We start from the raw sequence: 14843 nt of genomic DNA, 5'->3' as shown, positions 1-14843 counted from the left end.
CACCTCACTGACCCAGAAATATCCTACCAGACTGTGACAACCCAATTATTTTATTATTCCTAAGAAACAGTTGTAAACTGAAAAAGTCTTCTTTCCCCAGTTAACCTTTTTTTTTGAATGTATGGGCTGAATTTTACCGGCCCCTCAATGCCGCGGTTCGCGGCACAGGGGGCGGTAAAATGCTGTGAGGAGAGGCCTGCCTCGACCCGTGACATCAAGAAGGGCCTGCTGCATATTACCGATGGTGGGACCTCGGTGCAGCCCCCACCGCCGCTGCGGCGGCACCACAATTAGCATATAGTAAATGGTACTTACCTTTTCTGATTATGCAGCCCGCCGCCTCTCCACTGACACGTCCGGATTTTTCGATGAATGGGTGGCCGTCACATGCTGTCCCATTCGCGATTGGAAAATCTGGTGAGTCCACAGAGGCAGAAGGTTTCGTGGCAAAAGGTAAGTTTCTTTTCAAGGGTCTCCCTCTGCATACCTAAAGGGAGGAGGAAGGGGAGGGGGCATTACAGGGGTCTTATTCTGCATACTGGAAGGGAGGAGGGAGGGGGGCTATGCAGGGGTCTCACTCTGCATTCTGAAAGGGAGGGGGTCTGGGATTACTGTGTATAATTCCTCCGTTAACAGTGTATGCTCTGTGTTTGTGAGGGAGCAATCGCACACTAGGCACCCTGTGTGTGGGGATGGTGCCAGAAAGGGCAGGAGCATTAAGGTTGTATGGATGGTGGGGGCAATCGATTCAGCTGGTAGGATCTTAATGTGATCATGCTGTGCCACTCTGAGTGTTGGCCAAGATGGGAAATGCCATGGCATGCCACATAGTTGATCCAGGAAAGCAGCTGATGTACCCGTCAACGCCAATCCCTGCCCTGTTAGGAACCTTTGAATACATGGCCCCAGCGGGCCATGAAGGGTTCAACTTTATTTATCACCTGGAAATAGGTATGGCTCATCCTACATTGTGTGATCCTCTGCACGCGAGGATTAGTATGCGCCAGAGGCAATATCACCAGGCAGGTGCGATCCATTTACAGGCCCCCAGTCGTGAGCAGCAGCACCCAAAGGGAGCTCGCCACTATGTTCGCTGTGCATCTACAGGCCCCAAATGACATGCCATCAGATGTCAGAGCACCAGTGTCAGAGGAAATTGTGCATATAGAGAGGGTGGTGACACATCTCTGTGCTCTGCTCAAGGATGACCTGCAGCCCATGGGCTCCTGTGGACATCCCATGCCTTTGTTCCTCATAGTGGCAGCGGTTCTCAAGCCTGACGCCTCTGCAGCTTTTTAGGGGCCCAACAGAGACCTTTGTGGGGTCACACAGTCAGCAGTGCACCGCTGCATCAGGGAGGTCACCAATGCCCTGCACCGGAGGGCCAGTGAGTATATCTGCTTCAGAAAGGACTCTCACAGCCAGGCCCAGAAGGCCATTGGTTCTGAAACCATTGTGGCAGAACCATAGGTTGTAATGTTCATAGACTGCACTCATGTGGACATCAGGCCTCCCGCCAGGCTACCACCTGCAGATGTCACATTAAAGGAACCCTCTCTATCTAGGTGAAGCTGGTGTGTGATAATCGCAGATGCTTGCTGTGAATGTGTGACCGCTTCTCAGGCAGCTGGCGTGACAGCTGGGTCTTGCGCCAGTCCCAGCTGCCACCACTGTTCATTGAACTGGCTCAGATGGAGAGGTGGCTTCTTGGAGATAAGGGCTATCCTTTGCAGACCTGGCTCCCGACACCAGTGAGAGACCCCACCACTGCTGCAGAGGAGAGATACAACGCCAGCCACTGAGCTACATGAGCCACCATTGAGCAGGAGATCGGCATGCTTAAAGAGTGTCTCCAATGCCTGTATGGATAGTGTGATGCTCTGTACTACGGGCCGAAAAGGCTGGCTGCTTTCTTTGCTGCTCTGCACAACTACACACCCAATAGGGGCCAGGCCTGGCATGATGATGAGAGACGTCAACAGGATTCCTCCTCGGACTATGAGGACGCTGAGGACCTACAACATGAAAGAAACATGGGAGGGCAGATGGCACCCAGGCTCTGCACGCAGGGCTAGCAGTGAGCTAGGGATGTACGGAAGTTGCTTATCAGACAGGCTGTTTGCTCCATAGGAACTGACATGAGCTCTGCAAGCCACACATCACCCTTGCTCACCTGCTGTGCACCAGTCCACATCTGCAGCATCCCTGTGTAAACCATTAGAGGCAGCAGCTGACTGAGGCAATGTCCATGTCACTGCATCCGTGGAGATGCTCATGACTAATGGCGGCATGGTAATGATATTGCATATGTTGGCTCTCCTGAAGGGCAACAGTGCAAAGAGAAGTTCCAGCTGAAAACACAGAGATCCCAAGCAAGGAGCTGACAGGTAAGATGGGGGCATTAGGCCCGGGCTATTTGTGGGGCTTGTTGCCATGAGTGTGGAGCCGAGGCCCAACCTGGCATGACTGGCTGAAACTTAACAACGCAAAATCAGACTGTGTGCCACAGCTCCCACCCACCACACAGCTACTAGTGGCACAACACCAAAAAGCCTGCATGACATATAGGACTCAATCCCACAGCACTCACCAACTGCCTGGCTAACCCTGCACCAGCCCTCACTCACCTGCAGTGTGAAGTGCTGAGAGCCGCTCAGCTCTGCAGTCACCATGCCTCTATTGAGCCGCCACGTTCCAGTGCATTGTTGTGACATCAGGACCATTGCATGCACACATCACCTGTGCACCAGGGTGGTTTACAGAGGATTCCCATGCATTGCAAACACATAGCACAACACAGCAGGCTGGATGAAACTGTTTCCCTGCCCAGATTTGACCTGCAGGCTGTACATTTGACTCCTGATATAGACAAATACCGAACCAACTCCAAGCTGTGATTTATAGCATTAACAAGATACATATCTGCTTACAGCAGAGTCACGTGAAGTCAGCGTGCGACAGTTTCAAAACCAACATGGGAAAACCTCCCTAAACCCGATCTCTTAGCGCTAAGCGAGAATTACTGTGACGTAAAAGCTTTTATTATTCAATTGTGAAATAAAAGACTGAACCTAGTCACAAGATCGTAAGATAATTGTATACTGGGAAGGCCATTGGGTCCATATCAATTCACCAATCCACCCCAATATTCTCCCTTTTATTTGGCCTCTACTACTCTTATGGAAGGTGTATTCCCCACATTGGAACCTGTTTCTATTCAAAGACTATTTAAAACCAGGTCACCTCTTTCGGATGTTGTAGTATGAATGTAAGCAAAAAGCCAGTATGTTATTCCATCAGCTCTTCTACAGTTAGTGAAGCAGTGGAAGAAAGGTTTTTAAGTTCTGTTTACATGTGTGTATGTGTGCGATTGTTACAACCAGGTGAGAAATGTGTCTAGGGGTCTGTTACTTTCTTCACCTGGTCTTATTGTAACAGGGTTTAATTTTAAACACACTGTGTTTTGAGCTCCCCCTTTGTGAATCCTTGTTCATAACTTTCCAATTATAAGGCAAAGAAATGAGCACTAACAGGCTTTCTGTGGTTTAAAGAAGAAAGATGAAATTTATTAAAACTTAAACTTAAAACTCTATTGCTGTTAACACCTATGGATATACAACGCATCCACCCTAGCATGCACACGTGATACACCTGCAAATAGGGACAGAAAAGAGCAGAAGAAAAGATAAGTAGAACAGTTTGAGACAATATCTTGTTACTGTTTCTCGAACTCGCTGTAGTCCTTGATTGAAGATATGGTCTTGAGTTTCGTTGGGGCCAAGTATCCATCTTAAACCTTGTTCACGTAGGAGACTGTTCTCTCTTTAGAGTTTATGTGTCGTCACACGATTCAGTTCCGTGAGAAAGAGATGGAAGCAGGCAGACAGGAGAGGTTGTAATTCTTGCTTCAGTACCAGGAGAGATCTTTACTCCATGAGCACACAGCTTTGTCTCTCTTCTAATTTCTTCGTTGGGAGTTCAAATTCAAAAAAAACTCCCAGGTTGCCCAGCAGGTTAGCCATGTGGCTAGCTTCTTATATGGAACCGCGAGATTTGATGGATTGTACCTTAGCAGTCTCTGGAATGCTAGCCCCCCCACCCCCCCCCCCCCCCCCCACCTTCAATGTCTGGTAATCAAAACTTCATTGTTGGTTGAATGAGTCTGGGCTTGGCCCTTTGTCCCTTGTTCCAACACTGCCAGTTATCATGGAAATGTCTTTACGGTCAGGGGTTTGCAATTTCAAGTTTTAATGTTCATGTTTTGAAATCATGTGTGCCTCAATTTTGGCAGGTGGGGGGGGTTTGCCTGATGGCGATTGATCAGATTACTTGAAAATACATTACTATTGTTCCACGCTGAAGTGATAAACAGATGTTTGCTCCGTACAAGTGAATTGAAGGTTAGAGGCAGAATGTTGATCTTCACACCACAGTTTTGGTACAAACTGTTTAATTATTACTTAAGTACAGAAGAAATGCTGCCGACATGGGTAAGTATAAAGTCTAGCTTGAATAGACACTAGAGTAGAAATCCGTCTCAGGCGGTGATGCTAAATGGGTGGTATTGGATCGGCTGTCTGATATTCAGTTCCACTGCAGTCAACAGAATTAAATATCAGGTGCTGCATAGAACAGGCGGCTGATCTGATCCCACTTGTTTTGTGCCACTGCCTGAGACGAATTTCTACCCCACTGTCTCAAAAAGTCCTTATTTCTACCCTGTGGTTATCAAAAGTGCTGATCGCACTAAAATGCTACTTCAGATAAATTTCCACTTACTATGGGTGATGTTCTTTCCGGCTCGGTCCTGACAACTTTATATATACACCCAAAATACATTCTTATTTATGCAGCGAGATGTCCTTATACTGCTGTGTGAAAGAGGATGGAAGTGGCCTTTTACACAGAGGCAAATACAAAGATGATGCCAGAACTGATAGACATAGTTATCTGGAAAGACTGAACTCACTAGCACTCTTTTGTTTAGAAAAGAGGTTAATGGGTAACTTAATATAGCTCTTAAAAATTATGAATGTTTTTGATAGGGTATATGTAGGAAGATGTTTCCACTTGTGGGGAGTCCAAAACTAGAAGGCACAAATATAAGGTAGTCGTAAATAAATCCCAGCAGGCAATTCAGGAGAAACTCCTTTAGTAGTTAGAATGTGGAACTTGCTACCATCGTGGGGTAGTTCAGACGAATAGCATCTATACATTTCAACACTGGCACAGACCAGTTGGGCCAAATGGCCTGTTTCTGTCCTGTAAACTCTATGTAATTCTATGAAAATCACCCTCCCGTGAAGAAATGGAAATGCTGCTGAATTTCATGCATTGCGGCACAGTACAGTACAAGACAGGGCCTGATCAATCCAAACCTTATGCCTATCCCTGATCACTAATAAATTCAACGTAGTTTCCTATTTATTTCAGTATTTGTTCTGCTTCTTCCCTTCTTATGCCAGTTACTCGAACCAGTGGTCTCCCATGCATTCGCGATTCCACTCCTTGCTGCACAGCCAGCACCACTGAAACTGGCAAGAAGTCCTGGGACATTTCATATGCATGCAGCCTCCTGTGGTGGGGAGAAGCATCAGTCAGACACATGAGACAAATACTGTACATGTTAATAAAATAAACAAATTGGATAATATGAAGGATGGTAGATATATAGGGGTGATTTTTCCTTTCCTGGGCACCCAGTTTCTGGATGCAAAGCATAGGAACAAAAAAGGGAGGGCCCATTATCTAGGGTCTCCAGACCATGAGGATCCCCAGAGAGGGAGTTCAGAGCGGCTGGGCTTCTAGATATTCGTGCAAATCAGATTGGAAGCAAAAATCAGGTAAAGATGATTGGGATGAGGATAATTCCCTGAGGAACTGCTTCAGCAATGCCTTGGAGCTGCGATGATTTGCTTCTGATGACTACTGAAAGCATTTCTGATGACCCCCTACCGATGACCTCAGTTTCACTAGGGTTGCATAGTTGACTGACTGATATTCTAACCTCTCCTCTGGCATTCAGCCCTCATGTCCATGTCTTGATCAAGGCTGTGCTGTGGTCTGGAGCCAAATGCTCCTTGAGGAACCCAAATGAGCATTGGTGAGCAAGTGTCACTTAATGGTAGCATTGATGACTCTTTCAATCATTGACTGGGAGGTTGATAGGATGATAATTTTGTGGTTGGATTTATCCTATTTGTTGTGGAAAAATCTAGGACATTTTCCACATTGTCATGCAAATGCCAATGTCATAGCTGGGCCAGGGGAGGGGTTATCAAAGTTTTACAGCCAGGACTATGCCAACACTGAGGAGGACTTTGCAGGCTTAACTGCGCTGAGATTAACCTACGTCTTGTCCTGGGTTGTCACAACTGAATGGCTCTCTAGGTCACTTCAAAGAGCATTAAGTCAATAACATAGGGCGGCACAGTGGCACAATAGGGCGGCACAGTGGCGTAGTGGTTAGCACCACAGCCTCACAGCTCCAGGGACCCGGGTTCAATTCTGGGTACTGCCTGTGCGGAGTTTACAAGTTCTCTTTGTAACCGCGTGGGTTTTCGCCGGGTGCTCCGGTTTCCTCCCACAGCCAAAGACTTGCAGGTGATAGGTAAATTGGCCATTGTAAATTGCCCCTAGTGTAGGGAGGTGATAGGGAATATGGGGTTACTGTAGGGTTAGTATAAATGGGTGGTTGTTGGTTGGCACAAACTCAGTGGGCCGAAGGGCCTGTTTCAGTGCTGTATCTCTAAATAAAAATAAAATAAATAGTGTGTATGGCAGAATGGGTAGGAGTGGCAGACTCCCTTCCCGAAAGTACATTAGTGAAACAATTGGATATTTACAACAAAATAGCAGCTTTTATGGTCATTATTTCCATATGTTAAAGTCAGATTCATAACTTGCCATTTGAACTCTGGTTTGCTACTCCAATGTCATAACCTCTATATTATCGTATCCAGGTAATTTTTTTGTGAAACCAGTGAATAGAGACAATTTTCATAGTTTTCAATAGTGTGAAATATTTTATAATATTTGCCATTTTGAGAATTGATGGGTAAATAATTCTAACCTATTTCTTAATCAGCTGGAATGATATTTCCAGAATGATACTGGGATTAAAAGACTTAAATTATGCGGACAGGAAAGTATAGAAGATTAAGGAACAATCTAATTGCGGTGTTTAAAATGATTAAAGAACTTGATAGGGTAGATAGGGATAAATTATTTCCTCTGGTGGGGAGTCCACAACAAGGGGGCATAACCTGATGTCCAGAAGCACTTCTTCACAGAAAGGGTAGTGGAAATCTGGAACTATCTCCCCAAAAAGCTGTTGAGGCTAGGTCAATAAAAACTTCAAAACAGACGTAGATTTTTCTTAGGCAAGGGAATTACGCCTTATGGAACCAAGGCAGATCGATGGCGTTAAAATACAGAGCAGTCATGATGTAGTTGAATAGCGGAGGGGGTTGAATGTTCTACTGCTGTCCTTATGCTTCTTGCAGAGAAAGAAACAACAGTAAAAAAGAACAGTTTTCTTTTCAAACATATAAAACATGTGGAATTTGGTAAATCTAATTCTGTGTCCATTTGGGTGAGGAACATCACTGATAGAAAATGCAACATGTTTCTAATTTGGCACCAACAGAGATCTCAAATCAAGTAAAGTCGGGCTGCAGAACAAGACAGCTTGGGGTAGAGTTTCCATGCCAATTCCCCACTCTCCTGCCGTAACTCTGGCAGAAACCCTGAAGGAACTGCATGAATGGCCTAAGTTATGGTCAGAGAAATGACTGGTGCCCAGGTCTGTCCAACAGCATGTCTCGATTCCAAAATCAAAAAGGCACCAGTATGATTTTTTTTTATTTGTCATGCTAGTCCATTTTTATGCTTTTCTGAATTGATTTCTGATTTAGCTTATCAATGTCAATTATGGCCAGCTTTGCACAGTGGGTTTGTAACCACTCAGAACTGGGTTAAATCTGACGAAAGTTGTTTCAAAGAAGGGCTTTATGATTGTTGTAGAAAGCAGACTGATATCCTGTCCATGCTGGCTTTGAGCCAAGGTCCTGGAGGTGAAAGGTCAGTGTGCTAATGCACTGCACCAGGCTATCCTTTATGGGCTGTTATTCTTACTGTGAAAATGGGGAACAAGAGAGACAAATTATTATTTTGTGAAAGAGTGCTGTGCGGGTAAAGGAGTGAGACTGACTGTTGTTTGACTCTGCTGAATAATATCAGTAATAAATTTCAGGCCAGTTTCTCAAACAATTTCTGCTCAAGCCAGAAGTAGGGATTGAAAAAGCTCAACATTGCACTTAGACAAAACCAAAATACTGTGGATGCTGGGAGTCTGAAATAAAAACAGTAAATGCTGGAAATAATTATCAGATACGGTAGCATCTGTGGAGAGAGAAACCAAGTTAACAGGTTGGATTTTGTGCTGGAGTGGGGAGGGGCTCCCGGCGCCAGGCCGAAAAGGTGGGGGGAGCCCCGCCTCTGCCTTTTCGTGCCCCCCAGCCCCTGAAGCAATCCGCCGGTCTTTTTGATTCAAAGTTTTAGGGGGTGGGCATGCCATCCCTTTAAAGACTTTAAAGGGACAGGGATCCCGCTTCCACGGGCTGTCAGCTAATCAGAGGGCTGGCAGCAAAGCAGTATTGGTAGCGCCACCGGAAGCGGAGGCCACTGCCGATACTGCAGAGGCCTTGGACCCAGGCCCAGCAGTGGAACCCCAGAGCAGAGGTAGGTGAGGAGAGGTCGCTGGGGCCTGTCTGGAAGGCCCCGGCGAGGAGAGGTTGGGGGGTGGTCTTTCAGTCCAGGGGGTCCCTGGGGGTAAAGTTATTCTTGATGGGGGTCCACCATGGGTCACAAATTGCCCATGGAGGAAGGACCCCTGCCAAGCCCGCAGGGAGGGCACTTCATTTTACAAGGTGTCCTTCCAATGTGGCGGAGTGGCATAGGCCCCTCCTGCCACTAAGATCCCAGTGGCGGTGGGAAGAGGCCCTTAATTGGCTGTTAATAGGGTACTTAAGGGCCTCAATTGGCCTCTGGGTGGGAAGGCCATCGTCAGCCTATCCCGCTCCTGGCAAGATCGCTGGGCGATGGGGAGGCGATGGGCCCTCTGCTCCGCTGCCCCCCACCCCCGCCACCCGTCGCGATACTCCGTGCCCCCTCACCTCCGATCCCACCTCAGGGCGGGGTGGGGGGGGGGGGAGCAGTAAAATCCCAACCAACATTTCAGGTCAATGATCTTTCACAGAGCTAGAAAAAGTTATAGATGTAACAAGTTTTAAATAAGCATAGAGGTAGGGAAAGGGTTGGAGGAAGAACAAAAGGGAAGGTCTGTGATAGGGTGGTAGGCAGGACAGATTAAATGACAAAAGGGATGGTGGTGCAGGGCAAAAGGGGGTGGTAATGGGACAAGTTAAAAAAAATCAAAATAAGGATCGAGAGGAGATGGATATGGGAAAAGCATAATCATCACCAACAGCTGCCGTCTGAAATATGGGGCAGAGGTTATGACTGAAATTGTTGAACTCAATGCTGAGTCCAGAAGGCTGAAAAGTGCCTAACTGAAAGATGAGACCAGAAAAGGGGAGCAAGATAGCAAGCAATCAGTTCTGTGGGGCAAGAACAGGCTGAAATGATTGTTTTATCAGGGCAGAAGTGGGCTGTGCAGGCTTAGGGGACTATGAAGTTGGAGGCCATGGGGGAAGATCTCCAGAGGTGTTGAGGTCATGGCAGTCTTGGAAACAATGAGCAGAATTTTATCTGCTAGGCAGGGGCAGGTTTGGATGTGGACAGAGGGTTAAAACCTGAAAAGTGCCACTGGGTCGGGAACTCGGCATGGTCCTGCCCACTTCTGGGTTTAACCAGGACACATTTGGAGATAAGTGAGAAACCTCCATGGAGTTGACCTGTACATAATTTTAATATTCAAATCGTCAATTAATTTGTGAATTTAATCCAGGTTTCTGGCTTAACAGCCAACGAATGAGTTTCTCGGGTTGTGTGAACCTCACAGGGTCAACAAGGCCAGATCAAAGCACGGAGTAATGGATCAATAAAACTGACAGGCTTGAAAGCCCTTAAACAGTGAAACTACATAGATGATAGCCTGTCTATGTGAGAGGCTGGTGCTCACAGCACTTGGTCTGAGAGCCAGATTTCACTGCTTCACAAGTAATTTCAACTTTTTGAAAGTCAATTCACCTACCTTGGACTTTAATCATCTTGATTTGATCTTCCCTGCTGTCAGCCTTCACTGCAGCAAAGGAGCAGCTTATGCAGCTTCACCTTGGATGAAGAACAAGAAGAGCCACAACAACGGCACCTGGGGCAGTAGGAATAACACCAGGAGCAGCATCTACTGCATCCTCCTCAGCCACATGCAGCTCCACCGGATAGAGGGAATGAACATAGAGATCCAGCTCGAAATGGACAATACCTTCAACACAGGGTCTACTGTCTTGACATGCCTGAGCACCAGTGCCTTGTGAGACTCAGGCTTTCACAGCAGGTCATTGCTGACATCTGCAGCCTCCTGGAACAAGACCTCCTGTAGTCACTGTGGACCCAGTGGACATGCATTGCCAGTGGCTGTAAAGGTGGCTATCACTGAAGGGTCACCCCTAGTTCTCTGCCTCTCCCTGGAGTTGTGCGCTCTCTTCTCCTGCAAGGAGAAAAAGCAGTGAGTTATGAGTGTGAGGAATGGATTATATGGCGAGGAGGGAATGACACCAATTGTAGAGAGTGATTCTGAGGCATGGATGTGAGAGGACAATAGGATAAGGGTGACTGTGTGTTGGCTGTTCAGATGGGGATGTGAGGAGCTGCCTTGAGAGAGAGAGGAATGAATGCAGGGAGCTGCAAGGTGTGTTGGTCTGTGGAGTGCTTTGCACGAGACTGCTGGGAGAGTGTGGGGTTGGCATCACCATTCACCTTTCCTGCCTTTATTAGGTCATTGAACCTCTTGGGGCACTGTACCCAGGTTTGAGAGACCACACTCCTGCTGCTCTCTTTCTTGACCAATCCTTGACTAAGCCTGCTTGGTTTGAAAGGCTGGCCTCTTCCTCTCATCCGCAGGAAACAGCGCTTCAGTCCTCAGGTCCCACAGGAAGACATCCAGGAAACAGTCAGAGATCCGAGGGCAGCCTTCCCAGGTCTCCTTTTCATTCCTATGGTTGCTGAAGCCTCATGAAGTAATGTAGAATTCAGCTATTCTGACACCTGCTGGGGTCCCTTTAAATAGAAATCCTTCCATTGACAGGTTTGGGTCGTCATCACACTTGCACTTTGTGATTAGTCGGGAAACTCGGAAGCAAGTGCTAATGCCTCAGCAAAGCCCACTCCAGCAACATTTGGGTTCCCGACCTGCTGCCAGCACCACCCCATCCACCCCCCACCAAGTCCGCGGCTGTGAGCAGGTAAAGTTTTGTCCAATGCCTTGATGTTTGGTGTTAGGGTGATTGTCCAGGGGGGATGTAGGAGGAGGTGTCAGAGAGTTGCGGTTCAGCCTCTGCTCGGATAGAGGATGGTACGTCAAACAACAGCAGCACCACCCTTGTTATCAGGTTTAATGACAATGTTAGAGGTGGGCGTGAGAGAATGGGGTGCTGCAGGTTCAGATGGAGGCAGGTTAGAGTGTGTAAGGGGAGCAAAGAAACTGACATGGCCGATGTCACGCTGGCAGTTCGCAATTAAAAGATCTGGCGAGGATAAGAGGCCAGAAGGAGGGTTCTAGGCAGAAAGAGAATTCTGAAGACAGTGGAAAGGGTTGCAGTGCTGGGGTAAGACTCCTGGCCAAAGAAGTGCACATGGAGGTGAAGGCAACAGAAGAAGAGCTTAGCATCATGCCAAGTTCAGGTAAGATGATGAAGCTGAGGCCTTTGCTGAGACTGATTGTATTGGGTCAGAGAGGGGAACGTCAGATCATAGGACCAGGTCAAAGAGATTTGCTGGTTTCCTAGTTCACACTCTGATGGTAGGAAATCTGTTTTTTTCAGTACTCTTCTCACAGTGTATCTCTACAGAATTCTGATTTTCTTAAATGGCATTTAGTGTTGCGATCATTGTGTAAGGTTATGATACTATTGTTTCAGCTTAAAAAACATAAAGTACAGACCATTCTTCTCCACTGGAACTTGGCACTTGGGACAAGGTTTAGTTGTTTCCTTGATTGCTTGTCTTGAGGCCTCTTCCCAGCGAGCTTGCTTTGCAGCTTGCTCATTGATAACATAATCCTAGAAACATAAGAATGAATAAGCCATTATACTACTGCACTCAGTCCTCAAATTTATTCATGCTTAAGAAAGAAAACAGGGCACTTGTCTCCTCTCTGCTCCCCTCCTGAAGGCATTGAGTTCTTGCTGGCATTATGGCTCTATGGGAGCCAGTTACCCTCTGGTACCTTGCTCAAAGGGCCATTATTCATCTCTGAGCTTAAACAGTGCATAATTAGAAGGCTATTTGACTGTTAGGCCATCACAACATTTTCTTAAAATTCATTCTTGTGATATGGACATTGCTGGAAAGGTCAGTATTTATTGCCTAGTTGCCCTTGATAAGGTGGTGATAAGCCTTCTTCTTGAACTCCTGCAATGAGTGGTGAAAGTGCCCCCGCAGAGCTGTTAGGTAAAGAGTTCCAGGATGTTGATCCAGCGACGGTGGTGGCTTGGATGGGAACTTGGAAGTTCCATGCACCTACTGCCTGTGTCCTGTTAGGTGGTGGAGGCCACAGGCTTGGGAGGTGCTGTCGAAAAAGCCTTGGCGACCTGTTGCAGTGCATCCTGTAGATAATACACACTGCAGCCATGGTGCGCTGGTGGTGGAGAAAGTGGATGTTTAAACCAAGGTCAATGATGTCCACACATGTGTATTTTCAGTAGTAATGCTCCTGTGAATCAGCTTAGAACGTTTTCTATACTAAATGCACTATACAAATGAAAGTTGTTATGACTATTGCGATCAGGAGCAGGTATTTTGCCTGATTTTCTTTCCTCCCCCATCTCAATGAGGAGTGCTGAGGCCAACTATGATGCTGCTCCCCAATGAGATTAGTAAATTCACAGGGGAATTGGAAACCTCCTGATTTGTGTGACTTAGCTCCTCATTGGAGTCACCAGTGGAGTCAAACTGGTCTGTAGGAAAGAATTGTCTGCTGGGCTATGAGGCGGGGGCGGGGTGGGGGGGGCGTGGTGGTGGCGCAGGGGATGGGTTCCCTGGCAAAACTCCAGCGAATGTGGGGGAGGAAGGGCAAACTTGTCACCATGTGCTTTAAGTGCTCCCTGCCCGTCTCTGCCACTTCCATGTTGTTTCCCCTGGATTTGTCCTCTCCAATATGGGTGGGCCTATTCTGATGATGTGCAAATGATGGTAATATGCCACTGTACATATTTTACATCATTTGCCTCTTGCCATGCTGGTCACTAGAAGGGTTGACGTGTCTCTGCCATCCAGGGCTGCTATGATGCAGGAAGGGAAGGGGACGGGCAAAGATTAATGCTTATTTGAAGGAAGATTTAAAAAGGAAACCCACTTTGTGGCCAGTCCCAGAGGCTGCTGGCCTTGCTATACAGTGGTAGGTGCCTGTAGCCTGTAACAGCCATTTGTGCCCTCCCTCATGCTGCAGGGGTTGCTTTGAAAAGGCACCAGCTCCATCCTGGGAACAGAATAGGCTGTTGGGATAGGTGGGACACTCATCTTGGTGAACATGCAGTAGGATACTGCCAAAGTGAAATATCCCCACCCTAGATGTGTGGTTGCTGTAGTATAGTAGTTATGTTACTGAGCTATTAATCCAGCAGCCTGTACCAATCCCCAGCAAAACTGGAGACAATGGGAACAGGGGGAAAACTTTCCGCTGGTTGGAGTCATACCTAGCACAAAGGAATATGGTTGTGGTTGTTGGAGGTCAATCATCTCAGCTCCAGGACATCACTGCAGGAGTTCCTCAGGGCAATGTCCTAGGCCCAACCATCTTCAGCTGCTTCCGTCCATCATAAGGTCAGAGTGGGGATGTTCGCTGATGATTGTACAATGTTCAGCACCATTCGTGACTCCTCGGATACTGAAGCAACCCATGTCCATATGCAACAAGATCTGGACAACATCCAGGCTTGGGCTGATAAGGGGCAAGTTACATTCACGCCACACAAGTGCCAGGCAATGATCATCTCAAACAAGAGAGAATCTAACCATCTCCCCTTGATGCTCAATGGCATTACGATCACTGAATCCCCCACTATCAACATCTTGGGGGTCACCGTTGAACTGAACTGGACCAGCCACATAAATGCTGTGGCTACAAGAGCAGGTCAGAGGCTGGGAATTCTGTGGCATGTAACTCACCTCCTGTCACCACAAAGCCTGTCCACCATCTACAAGGCACAAGTCAGGAGTGTGATGCAATACTCTCCACTTGCCTGGATGGGTGCAGCTCCAACAACACTCAAGAAGCTTAATACCATTCAGGACAAAGCAGCCTGCTTGACTGGCAGCCCATCCACCACATTCAACATTCATCCCTCCACCACCAACGCACAGTGGCAGCGGTATGTACCATCTACAAGATGCACTGCAGCAATGCACCAAGGCTCCATCCAAACCATGACCTTTACCAACTAGAAAGGCAAGGGCAGCAGATGCACGGGAACACCACCACCTGCAAGTTCCCCTCCAAGCCACACATCATCCTGACTTGGAACTCTATCGCCATTCCTTCATTGTCAGTGGGTCAAATGCCAGGAACTCCCTTCTCAACAGCACTGTTGGTGTACCTTCACCCCAAGGACTGCAGTGGTTCAAGAAGGAAGCTCACCACTACCTTCTCAAGGGCAATTAAG

The 14843-nt window shown here is 47.3% G+C and overlaps 1 protein-coding gene across 5 annotated transcripts in view; it reads right to left on the bottom strand.

Annotated features, from left to right (window-relative positions):
* Positions 1–4156: 4156 nt before the first annotated feature.
* Positions 4157–14843, bottom strand: part of prkn (parkin RBR E3 ubiquitin protein ligase) — a 1503655-nt gene continuing 1492968 nt past the window's right edge. For all 5 annotated transcript variants that reach the window (XM_068044606.1, XM_068044605.1, XM_068044609.1 and 2 more), the window contains 2 exons: positions 12125–12242; positions 4157–5575 (listed from right to left, as the gene is read on the bottom strand). In XM_068044606.1, the coding sequence (XP_067900707.1) occupies positions 5466–5575; positions 12125–12242 (228 nt within the window). In that variant the 3' untranslated portion in view covers positions 4157–5465. The remainder of the gene's footprint in view (positions 5576–12124; positions 12243–14843) is intronic.

The sequence above is a fragment of the Heterodontus francisci genome, chromosome 13 (assembly GCF_036365525.1).
Source record: "Heterodontus francisci isolate sHetFra1 chromosome 13, sHetFra1.hap1, whole genome shotgun sequence".
Taxonomy (NCBI): domain Eukaryota; kingdom Metazoa; phylum Chordata; class Chondrichthyes; order Heterodontiformes; family Heterodontidae; genus Heterodontus; species Heterodontus francisci.
This window is presented reverse-complemented; position numbering and strand designations above follow the sequence as displayed.